Genomic DNA, 17,500 nt, shown 5'->3' on the forward strand with positions numbered 1-17,500 from the left:
AATAACTTCTTTGCATTCCTTAAGTACTCTGGGATACATTTCATCTGGTCCTGGTGTCTTGAACTTTTTAGCCTATCTATCTCCTGTTCCACTATCTCCTTAGTTATGACAATATATGTCAGCTTCTCATTGTCATCTGCTCTAAACATCTGTTCACTATTGGGCATTCCCTGCATGTTTTCCTTGGTGAAGGCAGTAAAAAAATACTTATTCATAATCTTACTAATCTCCTCCCGAGAACTAACCAATTCCCCATCTGCTGCCTTTAATAGGCCTATAGTTTCCTTGGGATCCCTCTTCGTCTGGCTGGCTACCCTTAATTCATAATTGCTTTTAGCTTTCCTCTTTAACATCCGGACTGTTCGAAGTAATTAATTATATTGTGGCCTTAAAACCTCTTCCCCTACCTTTAATCTCTTATATATACTTCTCTTTCGCCTTATATAGTATTTTAACATAACAGTCATCCATTTAGGTTAGGATAATCTTTCTGTGATCTTATTGCTCTATACGGGATATTTGCTAACTGTCCTGTATGCAATTTATCTACGAAATAATTATACAACTCATCTACATTTACTTCACCTAATTCCCTCATCTCAGCCCCTTCCATCCTCTCCACTGCCTCATTTACTCGCCTCGACCTCACCTCTCCCATCTTCGTAGATAAAGTTCATACAGGTCAATTAGCAAATATCCCGTATAAAACAATAAGATCACAAAAAAATGACCCTAAATGGATGACTGCTAGGTTAAAGCATTATATAGGGCGTAAGAGAAGTATATATAAGAGATTAAGGGCAGGTGAAGAAGTTTTAAGGACACAGTATAATGAATTAGTTAGAACAGTCAGGAAGTTAACGAGGAAAGCTAAGGAAAATTATGAATTAAAGGTAGCCAGCCAGGCGAAGACGGACCCCAAGGGATTTTATCAGGTATACAGGACGAAAAATAAGGATACTGTAGGTCCATTAAAGGCAGCAGATGGGGAGCTGGTTAGTTCTGGGGAGGAGATTAGTAAACTTCTGAATGATTATTTTTTAACTGTCTTCACTCAGGAAAACATGCAGGATATGCCAGATAGTGAACAGGTGTTTAGAGCAGATGAGTATGAGAAGCTGACGGATATTTCCATAACTAGGGAGATAGTGGAGCAGGAGATAGATAGGCTAAAAAAGTTCAAGTCACCAGGACCTGATGAAATATATCCCAGAGTACTGAAGGAATGTAAAAAGATTATTAGTGAGCCGTTAGTTTCTGTCTTTAGGAAATCACTGGAGTCGGGTGAGGTACCAGAAATGTGGAGGCAGGCTAATGTAGTACCCATCTTTAAGAAAGGGGATAAAACTTTAGCGTCTAATTATAGACCGGTCAGCTTAACTTCAGTTGTAGGTAAAATGTTAGAGTCAATAATAGCCAGGAACATTAGGGAACATTTAGACAAACATAACTTGATAAATCAGTCACAGCATGGCTTCACGAAGGGGAAGTCTTGCCTGACAAACTTGTTAAGTTTTTACAGTAAGGTGTACGAGGCAGTAGATAATGGAGATAGTTATGATATCTTATATCTGGACTTTAGTAAAGCATTCGACAAGGTGCCCCATCAAAGGCTCCTGAGAAAGGTTAGGGAGCACGGGATAGATGGGAAGGTGTTAGGTTGGATAGGGTCATGGCTTGGTAACAGGCGACAGAGAGTGCTAATAAACGGCTCGAAATCCGAGTGGGGTCATGTCATTAGTGGGGTGCCACAGGGATCAGTATTAGGGCCATTATTATTTCTAATATATATCAATGACTTGGATAGTGGAATTAATAGCGATGTTAGTAAATTTGCGGATGACACAAAGATAGGTAGATTAATTAGGTCAGAAGCGGATGCCATCGCCTTGCAGACAGACTTAGATAGAATGAATGAATGGACGGATAGATGGCAAATGCAATTTAATATCAATAAATGCAAAGTGCTTAGCGTAGGTAGAGGAAACCCACACAATAGGTACACATTAAACACCCAAACTCTGGTAGGTACAGGGTACGAGAAAGATTTAGGAGTTATAGTTAGCTCTGAACTCCGTCTAGGGAAACAATGCATAGAAGCCAGAAACAAGGCAAATAGGGTACTAGGATTCATTTTTAGGAGTGTTAAAAGTAGAAGGCCGGAGGTAATATTAAAGTTATACTTGGCGCTGGTCAGACCTCATCTAGACTACGCTGTGCAGTTCTGGTCCCCACATTACAGGAAAGATATAGGTCTATTAGAATCAGTACAGAGGAGAATGACTAAAAGGATACAGGGGATGAGGAGTATTCCTTACGAAGCGAGGTTGAAGCGGTTAAATTTACATTCTCTAGAGAGACGTAGGTTAAGAGGGGACCTGATAGAGGTCTTTAAGTGGTATAAGGGTTATAACAAGGGAGATGTAAGCAAAATTCTTAGGATCAGCAACCAGGGTAGAACAAGAAATAACGGGTTCAAGCTTGAAAAATTTAGGTTTAGGAAGGAGATAGGAAAAAATTGGTTCTCGAATAGAGTGGTAGATGAGTGGAACGGACTCAGTAATCATGTAGTTAGTGCTAGGACACTAGAGAGCTTTAAGAGAAGATTAGACAAGTTTATGGATGGGGATGATAGGTGGAAATAGGTAGGAGTGTTTCATACAGGGACTGCCACGTGTAAGCCTGGTCGCTTCTTGCAGCTTCCCTTATTTCTTATGTTCTTATGTTCTTATCTCAGCCCGACCTGACCCTCCAACATATCCCCCCCTCTCTCCCTCCTCCGTCCCTACCGGACACTTCTTCCGTCCTCTTGCCCTACACCCTCACACCTCACCTCACTTCTCTCATCCTGCCTTATCTCTGTCAACTCCGTCCCGGATCTGACCTCACCCTGCATCCGTTGCTAGTCAACTCCTTGGAGGTACCTTTTAAATTCCTCAAAATCTGCTCTCCTAAAGTCAAGTATTTTACTAATGTTTTTTATTTGTTATTATTATTATTTTTTTTTTGCTTCTAAAAGTTTCCTCCCATTTTAATTTGTACCTACTTTCCCAATAGTCACTGTTACCTACCTGTCTTTCAACCTCTACCTGCATAACTGCGTCCTCCCTGTTAGCAAGAATTAAATCTAGAATATTGTTACCCCATGTGGGTTCTACTACTACCTGCTTAAAAAAAAAAAAATAATAATCCTGAATTACCTTAAGAAATTCCTCTGCTTCCCTGTTACCCACCATCAGGCTCCAGTCACTATTCCTAAAATTAAAATCTCCTACCACACATACCTGTACCTTCCTGCTCTATTTATTTCCTGTCACAATGAGGTGTTAATTTCCCTCGTACTGTTCGGTGGCCTGTACACTACTCCCAGTACTATTGACTAAGATCATTCCTTAATATCTATTCATATTGACTCTGTTTTGCTATCTATTTTGATTCTACTGTTAATACAACACTATAATGTGTCCTAACGTATAGCGCGATGCACCCTCCTCTCCTGTTTTCCCTGTCTTTATAGAATAGTGTATAACCATCTCTCTTAACCTCTGGATTAAATACTTTTCCTGACATATATAACCAAGTTTCTGTTAAAGTGATGATATCAAGGTTCTCTACACACGCCATTCCTCTAAGCAAGTCTATTTTATTCAGAATACTTCTACAATATATATATATATATATATATATATATATATATATATATATATATATATATATATATATATATATATATATATATATATATATATATATATATATATATATATATATAGAGAGAGAGAGAGAGAGAGAGAGAGAGAGAGAGAGAGAGAGAGAGAGAGAGAGAGAGAGAGAGAGAGAGAGAGAGAGAGAGAGAGAGAGAGAGAGAGAGAGAGAGAGAGAGAGAGAGGTGAAGAAAAAAAATACAGCTACTTAATCTTAAGTTGCACGTGGGAAATCAGCCAAATAATCGTCTTAATCTGAGTAAAGACATTACGGAACGAACGAAACTCTTAGCACTCCTACATATTTTTATTTTATTATTATTATTATTATTATTATTTTTTTTTTTATTGCATCTCTGGTTACTAATCAGTCATTCTCAGCATTCATTTGGCAGTGACGGAAACACTTCACTCATCAACACTATCAATATTTACCGGAGACTGAAGCATTGGCAGTGGCAGGTAGCGGTTGGCCGTCCTCCCTCACCCAGCGGATGGCGGGTTGAGGGTCTCCACTCGCCTCACACGTCAACACAGCCTCGCCTCCTTCGCTCACCGACACGTCACTGCTGCTGGCCTTGTCGTCTATGGTGGGCGGCACTGCAAGGAAGGGGTGGATGAGGGGCACAGTGGTGAATAGTGATGAGGATGATAGGAGTTGATGAAAATGGAAGTAAAAGAGGAAGTAATAATGTAAACATAAAGGAAGTGAGAGGAAGGATAGAGTAATCTGGAAAATTGAAGGACAAAGTTCCAGTGACCTGTGAACTACAAAGCCAATTTATAGTATTTCACGCTCCCTCACCTCCATGACAGCGATGCAGCAATAAGAGATTGAATAATAGACACTAAATCCTAACCCCAACATTCCCGCAGCATAAACAGCAGTGCGGCGACACCCCAGGACGCCCTACCAACTGGTCTGCCTGGCCTCGCCCTCCGCCACAATGAGAATCATGCTGCGATGTGTGTGAGTGTGTGTGTGTGTGTGTGTGTGTGTGTGTGTGTGTGTGTGTGTGTGTGTGTGTGTAAGGTGCCAGACGTGATTCTCAGAGACATAATGGAACAAACCTTCATTATATCATTATATCCTTTGAGAATAATTCCAGGAAGATGATATTCATTCCAGAAACTGCTTACACGTAACTACTCAATTCCATCTTCCATAAACATAAACATACATTTGCTTTTCAGAACGAATACAACATCTATCCAGCAATGAACAATCAACAATTCCAGTGGGCGAAGTACTGAATTTCGGGTGGAAGGCGATACACAATCACATACTCACAAACTATAACATGGTACTATACTCGGGCACCCTTCAAACATCTTCATCAATCTCCTCCTGAATTCGCGTTGACTCCTAGCGGGTGCATGAGTACATTAGAAGTACCTGGTGTAGGGGAATGGTGAAGCAGGGATGGGGGGATGGAGCCACAAGGGAGGACTGGAGCAATGGAGTGAGAGGAAGGAAGAAAAGAGGCATTAAAACGTAGAGAGAAATGAGAATGAGAGCGAAAGAATGAAAGGTGAAAAATATTGTGAGATAATTGGGGGAGATGAACGAGGGAATGGAACAATGGAAAAAGTGAAGAAAGGAAATAATACTATAATAAAATGTGAAGAAATGAAAAAAAAAAAAACACACGAAAGATGAGGACTGAAAAAAAAATATGCGAGATAATGGTGAGACGAATGAGGAGATGTAAGCATGAAAAACGAGAGAGAGAGAGAGAGAGAGAGAGAGAGAGAGAGAGAGAGAGAGAGAGAGAGAGAGAGAGAGAGAGAGAGAAAATGACCCTGACGCCACACAGTGCACAAAGAGCGGGTCATTTCTCGGTGCGGGCAGTCACCAGTCACATTTCACGACCTGGCTGACGCGTGGACCTCATATTACTCAAGAATCACCTCGCTCTGGTTGGTAATTTTGCATGTGTACGTAACAATTCCATAGGTCAAAGTTGGTAATGTACTGCCACATAAAATTCCCTGGGGTCAGTTTTCGTAATCATGGAAGTCATACCTAAGCCTCCAGTGACTCACCCTGGAAAATGGTCATCTTGGAATATGATCAAAAGTCGAGTAACCTGCGGTCATTTCCATTGTGTTATGTGATTTCCTGACAGTTTCCTTACAAAACCTGACAACTGACAAACTCTAAGAAGATGTGAGGACTTGAGACTGTGGAAGAAATGCTAATCTCAGTGGAGGTGAGCGCGGCGGATTAATTGATTATTGACCGTGACTATAAAAACATAACAAGATAAAGCTGTGCCCCTTACCTAGTCAGCAAACATTCAGCTTACTGACGGAGAGAGAGAGAGAGAGAGAGAGAGAGAGAGAGAGAGAGAGAGAGAGAGAGAGAGAGAGAGAGAGAGAGAGAGAGAGAGAGAGAGAGAGAATTTTCCTGATAGCTACATACTTAATTAAACTCTCAGGTATCAGGCCAACACCTACTTTCATGATGGTACCAACAGAAAAAAGTGTACGTCACTTATTGAAACTAGATAACAAACAATACGACTGGTGTGATAAGTAAAGGTTTTGTGTGTGTGTGTGTGTGTGTGTGTGTGTGTGTGTGTGTGTGTGTGTATCATACAAAACAAAGAGAACACACACACACACACACACACACACACACAGGATGATCACATTCTCTCTCTCTCTCTCTCTCTCTCTCTCTCTCTCTCTCTCTCTCTCTCTCTCTCTCTCTCTCTCTCTCTCTCAGTAAACACCATTTATTATACGGGTACCCTTCTCTCCTCCTTCTCCTCCTCCTTATCAACCGTGACCAATCCCCATCACCTGCACGACCATTGGCAACTGATGGTCTTTTTATCTACTTATATATCTTCCTTTCTTTGTTGCTCTCTCTCTCTCTCTCTCTCTCTCTCTCTCTCTCTCTCTCTCTCTCTCTCTCTCTCTCTCTCTCTCTCTCGCTTGTCTTGTTTCACTTTCATTATTATTTCCTTTCGTGATAATATTTTGTCCACACTTCCTATTAATAGTTTAGTTATTCATCCTTTTCCTTTTCTCTTTTGCTCCTCCTCCTCCTCCTCCTCCTCCTCCTCCTCCTCCTCTTCCTCCTCCCCCATCACCATTATATTTTATGTTTATTTCCTACGTTTCCTCATTTGGTCGATATGACTGCGTGCAGCTCTCTCTCTCTCTCTCTCTCTCTCTCTCTCTCTCTCTCTCTCTCTCTCTCTCTCTCTCTCTCTCTCTCTCTCTCTCTCTCTCTCTAATGGCATTATTATTTTTTATTTGTATTGCCTTTGCATTTTTTTTTCATATCCAACACCGTTACTTTCTCTTTTTCGTTTTCTACTTACGAGTACTCTCCTTCTTTTCCTCCTTTTCCTCTTCTTCCTCCACCTCCTCCACTTCCTCTTCCTCCACCTCCTCCTCTTCCTCTTCCTCCTCATCCTCCTCTTTTTCCACCTCCTTCTCCACCTTCTAACTTTTCTGTCTGTTGAAGGTCTGCAAAATAAAGTTGTCTTCTGATGCAGGTAACCTCATTATGGGTCAGTAGTCTTTCTCTTACTGATTATTTCTCTCTCTCTCTCTCTCTCTCTCTCTCTCTCTCTCTCTCTCTCTCTCTCTCTCTCTCTCTCTCTCTCTCTCTCTCTCTTTTCTTCTTTTCCTTCTTTTCTCGACATCCTCCTCCTCTTCCTTCATTTTTCCCTCGTTTCATCTTACTAGTCATACGAAAAGTGGTATCCCTGATGTGAATCAGAAGACATTGTTAAGTATGTGAATGAGCTCAGTATATTCGCATCATAATTTCAATAAAAGGGAATTTTCAATTGGATGAGTCGGATATAACACTGACTATGAAGGGCAGGAAGGGCTAGTCAGTTGTGAAGTTTTAAGACGTTTGGTTATCAATGAATAAAATGTAAAAGGATTAAAGTAACGAATTTGGTCCCTCATGTGCTTGAATGGTTAAGTAACATTTTACGTGGTCAAGCAGTTGTTTTAAAACTTTACACATTTTATGTTAAGATTCCTTCTAATGTTTTCTTAAACGTTTCAGCTTGCTTTTAATACGCTTTAGTTAAAGTTACTAAGGTTCTCAAAGATATTTTCACGAATTCATGATAGTTTAACTAGAATCTTATATAATCTATTGGTAAAAAAAAACATTCAAGATAACTCGATTAATAACTTCCGTGGTATTTGAAAATAATACTAATGAAAGATTCAAGCGTTTCAAAATACAGGCTGGAGTTATTGATCTGAAAAAAAAAAAAAAAATCGCTGTTAATAATTGCACAAGTAACACGTGAACATCAAACAACAGATCAAACACGTGACTTGATTTAAGTGTACTCGTATTACTCTGCACTAAATTTAGCTTTATAGGGAAGTGAGCTACAGTACAAGGAAAGAGAAAGGTGTAATCTGCGACCGACTACTGTTGTGTATAGGGAAGGTGTAGGGCTTATTGGTTTGGTAATGCGTTGTGTCTGTATGCAGTGTAAGTGAAGGGGCAGAGTGGAGGTTTCTGTGTGTTAACGATATTCATACACTTAGAGATATGATGTCTATTTATTAGAAGGAAATATAGAAGGGGTCATTACAACATTAATAGTAAACATTTTGATAACGAGAAATGCATATGCAAGAATCTTAATGATTTATATCTGTAGTGCATCTGTTACAATTTTAAGTTGTCTTGTAAAGGTTACAGTCTATTACTGTAAATACTAGAAGGGTCTGCTGTTATTAATGCAAATGCTAATTTTCTTTATGTAAGACGGCCACTGACCAAGGGTAATAGGAATTTGAAAAAAAGGCCCACTTGAGTGTTGTTTCCCAAAGTTAATTCAAATGGGATAATCATATATTGGAAGATAAGTGTCTTGAAACCTCCCTCTTGAAAGAGTTCAAGTCATTGGAAGGCGGATATACAAAAGCAGACAAGGAGTTTCACAGTTTACCAGAGGAAGGGATGAATAATTGAGAATACTGCTTAACTCATGCATTAGAGAGGTGGACAGAATAGGGGTGAGAGAAAGAAGAGTCTTGTGCAACGAGGCTGCGGTAGGAGGGGAGACATTTTTTTTTTTATGTAGGAAGGATACTGGCCAAGGGCAACAAAAATTTAATAAAAAAATGCCCACTGAAATGCCAGTCCCATAAAAGGGTCAAAGCAGTGATAAAAAATTAGTGGATAAGTGTCTTGAAACCTCCCTCTTGAAGGAATTCAAGTCGTAGGAAGGTGGAAATACAGAAGCAGGCAGGGAGTTCCAGAGTTTACCAGAGAAAGGGATGAATGATTGAGAATACTGGTTAACTCTTGCGTTAGAGAGGTGGACAGAATAGGGGTGAGACAAAGAAGAAAGTCTTGTGCAGCGAGGCCGCGGAAGGAGGGGAGGCATGCAGTTAGCAAGATCAGAAGAGCAGTTAGCATGAAAATAGCGGTAGAAGACAGCTAGATATGCAACATTGCGGCGGTGAGAGAGAGGCTGAAGACAGTCAGTTAGAGGAGAGGAGTTGATGAGACGAAAAGCTTTTGATTCCACCCTGTCTAGAAGAGCAGTATGAGTGGAACCCCCCAGACATGTGAAGCATACTCCATACATGGACGGATAAGGCCCTTGTACAGAGTTAGCAGCTGGGGGTGAGAAAAACTGGCGGAGACGTCTCAGAACACCAAAGTTAACATACAGTTAACAAGATCAGAGGAGCAGTTTGCGTGAAAACAGCTGTAGAAGAAAGCAAGACATGCAACACTGCGGCGATGAGAGGGAGACTGTAGACAATCAGTTAGAGGAATGGAGTTGACAAGATGAAAAACTTTTGATTCCACCATGGATAAAAGAGCGGTATGAGTGGAAACTCCCATCCCAAGTACTATATGAAGCGTACCTCATACATGGACGGATAAGGACATTGTACGGAGTCAGCAGCTGGTGTGTGGGGGGATATTAGAAAAACTGGCGGAGACGACTCAGTACGCCTAACTTACTAGATGTAAATACCCCAGAAGGGTGTATTCTGTCCCCCTGTTATTTAATAATTGTATGCTGATAACTCAAGAAGTCAAAATGATAATTGTTCGGCACCTAAATATGGGTATAATGAAGAGTTTATTAAAAACACATTAAAATAATAATGAATGTGCATACTGAATACTGTGTGAGACAGATATTTTATCGAAAGTTGATGACTTCAGTGTAATGTGCTGAAGGCAATTAATATTAAAGTGACGAAATGTGACTAAAAGGCTGGAAAGAAAGACTGTGGAAACGCTGAAGAGAAAATAAATGAACATTACAATAAAAGTGGAAATATTTTGATGTATTCATGAACGAAAACCATCTAATAATTAAATAACTAAGAGTTATGAACGTATACGAGGAGAGTCATTTGCTGATAAAAATAATGTTGGCAGAATTATCTTAATTATGTATATCAGTTAATGCAGAAAATTTGAAACAGCAATACACTGGGTTTTGGGTAGACTCTGATTTAACTACACTATTCCACACTGAGTACTGAATCAGAGGTAAACTAGTCATGGTATCTGAGAGAGAGAGAGAGAGAGAGAGAGAGAGAGAGAGAGAGAGAGAGAGAGAGAGAGAGAGAGAGAGAGAGAGAGAGAGAGAGAGAGAGTGAAGGAAGGTGTTTACGGTTACTGTTTGTTATGGAAGAGTACCACTGCATCACCAGCACGCTATTCAAACACGAGCCCATTACTCACCCACCACCCTGATATACCCGAGCTGCTTCCTGGCCGGCTTGGTGTTGACCTGGCACATGTACACGCCCTGGTCACGCTGGGTCAGACTGGTCACCGTCAGCACCCAAGCCTGTGCCTCCTGCGTGGCAGAGATCCTTGGGTTTTTGGTGATCACCTGCGTGGCCACTGTCAGTACTGTCCTGCCACCCGTGCCCTTGTAGATCCACGCCACCTGGGTAGTGGGGGGAGACATTGGTGGTTAGAGTGGTGGAACGGAGTTGGTGATGATGGCAGTGGTGGTGGTGTTGTTGTGGTGGTGTGGTGGTGGTGGTTGGGATAGTGGTGGCCGTGGTGGTGATAGGGGGTGATGGTGGTTGGGATAGTGGTGGCCGTGGTGGTGATGGGATGGTGGTGGTGGTGGTGGTGTTGTGGTGGTGGTGGTGGTGGTGGTGATGGGGGTGTTGTGTGGTGGTGACGGGGTGGTAGTAAGGAAGACGATGTGGATGATGATTATAATGGAGACGATGAGAATGGAGATGATGGTGACATGAATGTAATGAATAACGAAAGAGTTGTTGTTGTTAATGATGATGATGATGATGATGATGATGATAATGATGATGATAACTGAGGGATTTGTTTTTTTATAATACTGCACTTGATCCTGGTCTTGGCTAAACAGGATAAATGATGTAGTAATATTGTTGTACTTACGTTGGATTAGGTTAAAGTTAAGGTTAAGGGGAGTGGTATTAGATTTATATCACGTGAACAAGTATTAAAAAGAAGTCAGCTATGAGGAAGGGGCTCGGATACCGTAACGTCACAGCCTAACCATATGAGAGGGAAAGGCGCCATCTTGATTCAGGTGCATTCTGGTAACATTGCACTTTTTAATTCCAAGCTTTCTCAGGGTTCTCCTGGCTTAATCTAAATCCTTGCATTTTCAGCCAAGCAATTAACAAATTAAAGAGGACTTAATTATCCTTAATTAATAACCCGAGCAGCTGACCCACAAAGAACACCACGTCTGTGCTTCCCACTGGGGAGTGACAACTCTCCGCCTTCCACTGATGAGACCAACCCTTAGCTAGTGGCCACTCTGGAAAGGATCAAGTCTGTGGAGATGTGTGATGTGGGTGAGCTCATCTTGTCCGCACAATTTATAATCCCCACAATGATATGTAGTGATGATGATGATGATGATGATGATGATGATGATGATGATGATGATGATGATGATGATGATGATGATGATGATGATGATGATGATGAGGAAGAGGAGACGCAGGAGAAGGAAAAAGAAAATAAGTGTATAGAGGTGGTCATACCACGAGCCTTTCTAAGATGACATAAAACGGTAACTCTTACTGTAAGTTGGTTTGCTTCATTACCTAGCGTACTCTCGGAGGAGGAGGAGGAGGAGGAGGAGGAGGAGGAAAAAAAGGAGGATGAGGAGGAAAATGAGGGGAAGATAAAGGGAGACACATACCAAATATCACACCTTCTATAACAAAGATCCTACTGAACTTCTACTAAGCGGGTACGCGTTTAACTATAGCGAGGATCTCTCTCTCTCTTTACAAGCATGGACGAGCGAGTGAGAGACGGTAAGATGTAGGACAGAAGGAAGGGGAGAGGAGGACGGAGGGAGAGGATGGCAAGTACGAGTAGTAGCAGCGTCTTTGAGGGAAGGAGACCCGTGAAACAGACTTGAAGTAAAGAGCGTTATTAGAGTAGACTGACATGATCCTCAAACTGCTGCTGCTGCTGTTGCCACTACCACACGTCTTACTATTGCTCTACTTTTACTACTGTTGCTACTGATACTGTTACTATTATTACTACTAATACTACTATTACTACTACTACTACTACTACTACTACTACTACTACTACTACTACTACTGGTGTTGCTACTGTTGGTGCTACTACTACTACTACTACTACTATTACTACTGGTGTTGCTGCTAATGGTGCTACTGTTATTATTATTATTATTATTATCATTATTATTATTATTATTACTACTACTACTACTACTACTACTACTACTACTACTACTACTACTCTACTAATGTTACCGCTATTGATGCTACGACAACAGAAACAACAACAACAACAACAACAGCTGTTATTACTACTACTACTACTATTACTCCTACTACTACTACTACTACTACTACTACTACTACTACTACTACTACTACTACTACTACCACTACTACTACTACTACTACTACTACTACTACTACTACTACTACGACTACTACAACACCGATAAAAACAAGCACTGACGACACCGCCACCAGCACCACCACCATCACCACCACCATCAACAACAACAATAACAACGACAACAACATCAACATCAATAATAATAATAATAATAATAATAATAATAATAATAATAATAATGATAATAATGATAATAATAATAACAATAATAATAATAATAACACAAAGACCTCAAAAAAAAAAGGAGTTTTCCCTCTTGATTGAAAATTTCTGTCCGATCTCCTGACGTGTTTCCATCTTGGTATTGTTGACTTCTGTATTCCCCTTCCCTCATTACTGGCTTATCTCCCTTGACCACTCTCTCTCTCTCTCTCTCTCTCTCTCTCTCTCTCTCTCTCTCTCTCTCTCTCTCTCTCTCTCTCTCTCTCTCTCTCTCTCTCTCTCTCCTTATGGGGTAATATTACCTTAGGGCCATTATGAAATCAAAGCCACTGTCTGCTATCTTCTCTCTCTCTCTCTCTCTCTCTCTCTCTCTCTCTCTCTCTCTCTCCTTCTTCTTCTTCTTCTTCTTCTTCTTCTCTCTCTTTTTTTGTGTCTGTGTGTGTGTATGGCCCCAACAAATAATTCCTATATCATCAAAAGAAGCGAGAGAGAGAGAGAGAGAGAGAGAGAGAGAGAGAGAGAGAGAGAGAGAGAGAGAGAGAGAGGGGGGCTAGAAAAAAAGAGGAAAGAGAAGTCTGGTCGTTTCATCTGAAGCATCATCACGTATTAACTGTGGCTCTCCTTCTCTGGTATAGAAATCTTGGGACTACTTTTCTGATCAGGTACTTTCTCTCTCTCTCTCTCTCTCTCTCTCTCTCTCTCTCTCTCTCTCTCTCTCTCTCTCTCTCTCTCTCTCTCTCTTTCTGTGATGGCATGTAAGAAACTAAGGAGAGAGAGAGAGAGAGAGAGAGAGAGAGAGAGAGAGAGAGAGAGAGAGAGAGAGAGAGAGAGAGAGAGAGAGAGAGAGAGAGAGAGAGAGAGAGAGAGAGAGAGAGAGAGAGAGAGAGAGAGAGAGAGACGAGTGAGGATGAGACGAAATGAGAAAAAAGTTTGGGTAGGTTGAGGAGCTGAAATGAATTGACTTCTAATATCTCTCTCTCTCTCTCTCTCTCTCTCTCTCTCTCTCTCTCTCTCTCTCTCTTGGTCAATCCGATTCTGATTACTTTTCCCTTATATACCGCCTACAGCTTCTCAAATTTCCATCCAACATCTCCCTCTCCATCCTTCTCTCTCTCTCTCTCTCTCTCTCTCTCTCTCTCTCTCTCTCTCTCTCTCTCTCTCTCTAGTATTCTAGGGCCGCCAACTGGGAGGTCATCACGCCCTTCCATTCACCCCTACCAGCCCTTCATCACTCCTCAGCTTCACCTTCTCTCGATCTCTCTGCCGCCACCAGTCCCCGCAACCCTCCCTCCCTCCCTCCCTCCCTCGACCTCACCTTCCCTTTAGCGTCAGATGGAAACGTCGGCATCTTCATTAGACGTCACGTTCCCCTTCGACGGTTATGGGAGTGATGGTGGTGGTGGAGGTGGTGGTTTTGGTTTTGGTAGTGGTAGTAGTGGTGGTGGTGAAGGGTAGGAGTTGTAATGAAGATAATGGTAGAGTTGGTGATGTTGGTGGTGGTAGTTGGGTAAAGGAATTAATGGTGATGGGAGTATTGGTGGTGGTGATGGCGGTGTTAACTGGTGGCGGTGACGATGGTGAGGAACAAAAGTGGAGGGTGATATGATCAATGTTTCTATACATCTATATACGTATGTATGTATGTATGTATGTATGTATGTATGCATCCATGAAGCTCTCCATCTGTTTATTTGTTCGTCGGTTTAGCGTACTATTTACCTATCTATCTGTCTACTATCTATCTATTCATCAAACAATATATCTGCTTCTCTAAGTGTTTGTCTAACTATATGTCTGTCTATCTGTTTACCAATCTATCATATCATCAAACACCCTATATATCTCTCTATCAAATAATCTATCTATTATTTATTTATCCATCCATTCATCCATCTATCTATCTGTCTATCTAACTATCTATATATCTAACTATCTACCTATCTATTTGTCGTACTAATTATCTGTCTGTCTACCTGTCCACCTACGTATCTACCTATCTATCTACCTATCTATCTATCAACAACACGCCCACGCCGTACATCGTCCCAAATCCTCTTAAGAATACACCAGCTACCCTTCCACTAGTACCTCCTCCTCCTCCTCCTCCTCCTCTTGTCCTCCTCCTGTCCTCTTCCTCGCCTCTTCTTCCTCCTCCTCGTCCTTCCCTTAAGCGTCTTTGTGAAATGATAGTTTTTATATTTCTTATTTTCAATACTCTCTCTCTCTCTCTCTCTCTCTCTCTCTCTCTCTCTCTCTCTCTCTCTCTCTCTCTCTCTCTCTGTCTCTCTCTCTCTCTCTCTCTCTCTCTCTCTCTCTCTGTATCTCTCTGTCTCTCTCTCTCTCTCTCTCTCTCTCTCTCTCTCTCTCTCTCTCTCTGTCTCTGTCTCTCTCTCTCTCTCTCTCTCTCTCTCTCTCTCTCTCTCTCTCTCTCTCTCTCTCTCTCTCTCTCTCTCTCTCTCTCTCTCATTTATGTACTACATGCAAATAGTGATTCAGTGTGATTAACAGATAGAGAGAGAGAGAGAGAGAGAGAGAGAGAGAGAGAGAGAGAGAGAGAGAGAGAGAGAGAGAGAGAGAGAGATTCGTGACCTGTCTCGGGCGTGGCTCATTAGGAGGCAACCTGCTGCAGGCCAGACCACCCCCATTATTGGCAGTCTCTCTCTCTCTCTCTCTCTCTCTCTCTCTCTCTCTCTCTCTCTCTCTCTCTCTCTCTCTCTCTCTCTCTCTCTCTCATATTTTTTAATCACACTGAATCACTAATTATGTGTAGAACATAAGTGAGAGGGATGTCACTCAGTGAGGAATTTGAAGACTCAGTCAGTTAGTTACCAGTTAGTTAGTTAACCACCCTGTACATTATGTCAGTTAGTCAGTCAGTTGAGTTAGTCTTCTAGTTAGCCTGTTAGTAAGCTTCATAGCCATTAGGTCAGTGAACTGTAGGAGGCAGTAGGCACCTGCCGAAACGATAATTACTGCCAGTGAGGACTAAAGTACTGGATCGGGGGTGCTGTGAACTTATCATTAAACCCAGCTGTGAGCTCACTGAACGTGTCCCTTTGTGTCTCACAACACAAGGGGGTAGACACAGCCTGCTCTCTAAAGACAACTCTCTTCCTTCACACAAAACTACATGCATCTAATTATCCACACACCCTTTACTCAAAATTTAAAATTATCATGGCGACTCCTACATCAGCCTCGGAGTCCCCATCTGGTGGGGGGACCACAAATGTCCCCATGTCGGACTGTCCTTTTGGTATCGACCCTAAATATCTTGACTTCATTAACTTTTGCAGCATTCGCGGTCTTAGATCTAATTTTCAATCTGTAGAATATCACCTCTCCTCCACTAAACCTCAGCTTCTTTTCCTCATTGAAACACAGGTGTCTGAGGCAACTGACAGTAACCCCTTCTCTGTTCCCGTCTACTTTCTCTATCCTCGTTTTCAATCCAATGTTGCGTTTATGTGCGCAATGACTTAACCTGCTCTCGTGCCCACGCTCTCGAATCTTTCAAGTTTTCCACCATCTGGCAACGACTACAGAGTTACTATCAAACAAAATTTAATTGTGCTGTATACCTCTCACCTAACTCCTCAGACTATAAGAATTTCTTTGACTACTTAACTTCCAAAGTGGAGCACATTCTGACTCTTTCCTTTTGCAGAGATCTCCATTCTTGGAGACTTAAATGTTCACCACCAGCTTTTGTTTTCCTCTCCCTTCTCTGACCATCCTGGTGAATTAGCCTTCAACTTTGCTGTCCTCCACGACCGAGAGCAATTGGTGCAAGACCCTAGTCGTATTCCTGACCGTCTTGGAGATACGCCCAACATTCTTGACCTTTTCCTAAACTCTAATCCTTCTGCTTATGCTGTTACCCTCTCTTCTCCGTTGGGCTCCTCCGATTACAATCTCATATCTGTATCTTATGCTATCGCTCCAGTCTCTCCTAAGGACCCATCTAACCGGAGGTGCCTTTGGCGTTTTGCCTCTGCTAGTTGGGGGGACCTGAGGAGGTATTTTGCAGATTTTCCTTCGAATGACTTCTGCTTCCGTGTCAGAGACCCGTCTCTGTGTGCCGAGCGCATAACAGATGTGATAGTGTCTGGCATGGAGGCGTACATTCCTCAATCTTTTCTCGACCTAAACCTTCCAAACCTTGGTTTAACACAGCCTGTTCTCGTACTATACATGATAGAGAGGTGGCCCACAAATGGGACTTGAGCCTTCCATCACCAAAATCTCATGCACTTTATATTTCTGCTCGGAACCATGCCAAGTCTGTTCTCCAACTAGCCAAAAACTCCTTTATTAACAGAAAGTGTCAAAATCTTTCAAGATCTAACTCCCCTCGTGACTCCTGGCAACTAGCCTAAAGCATCTCGAGTAACTTTGCTTCTTCTTCTTCCCCTCCTTTATTTCAACCAGATGGCACCATTGCTATCATATCTATCTCTAAAGCTGAACTCTTTGCTCAAACCTTTGTTAAAAACTCTACCTTGGACGATTCTCGGCTTGTTCCTCCCTCTCCTCCATCCTCTGACTTCTTCATGCTACCTATTAAAATTTTTCGCAATAATGTTTTCCATGCCCTCGCTGGCCTAAACCCTCGGAAGGCTTATAGACCTGATAAGGTGTCTTTTTATTGTTCTCCGAAACTGCGCCTCCGTGCTTGCACCTTGCCTAGTCAAACTCTTTCAAC

At 41.7% G+C, this 17,500-nt stretch overlaps 1 protein-coding gene across 1 annotated transcript in view; it reads right to left on the reverse strand.

Annotated features, from left to right (window-relative positions):
* The window catches only part of LOC135096528 (protein amalgam-like), a 58,187-nt gene that overhangs the window by 18,988 nt on the left and 21,699 nt on the right, over positions 1 to 17,500 (reverse strand). Inside the window, exons 4-5 of the mRNA XM_063998074.1 lie at positions 10,417 to 10,627; positions 4,140 to 4,304 (exon numbers count right to left, since the gene is read on the reverse strand). Coding sequence (XP_063854144.1) covers positions 4,140 to 4,304; positions 10,417 to 10,627 — 376 coding nt within the window. The remainder of the gene's footprint in view (positions 1 to 4,139; positions 4,305 to 10,416; positions 10,628 to 17,500) is intronic.

The sequence above is a fragment of the Scylla paramamosain genome, chromosome 3 (assembly GCF_035594125.1).
Source record: "Scylla paramamosain isolate STU-SP2022 chromosome 3, ASM3559412v1, whole genome shotgun sequence".
NCBI lineage: Eukaryota > Metazoa > Arthropoda > Malacostraca > Decapoda > Portunidae > Scylla > Scylla paramamosain.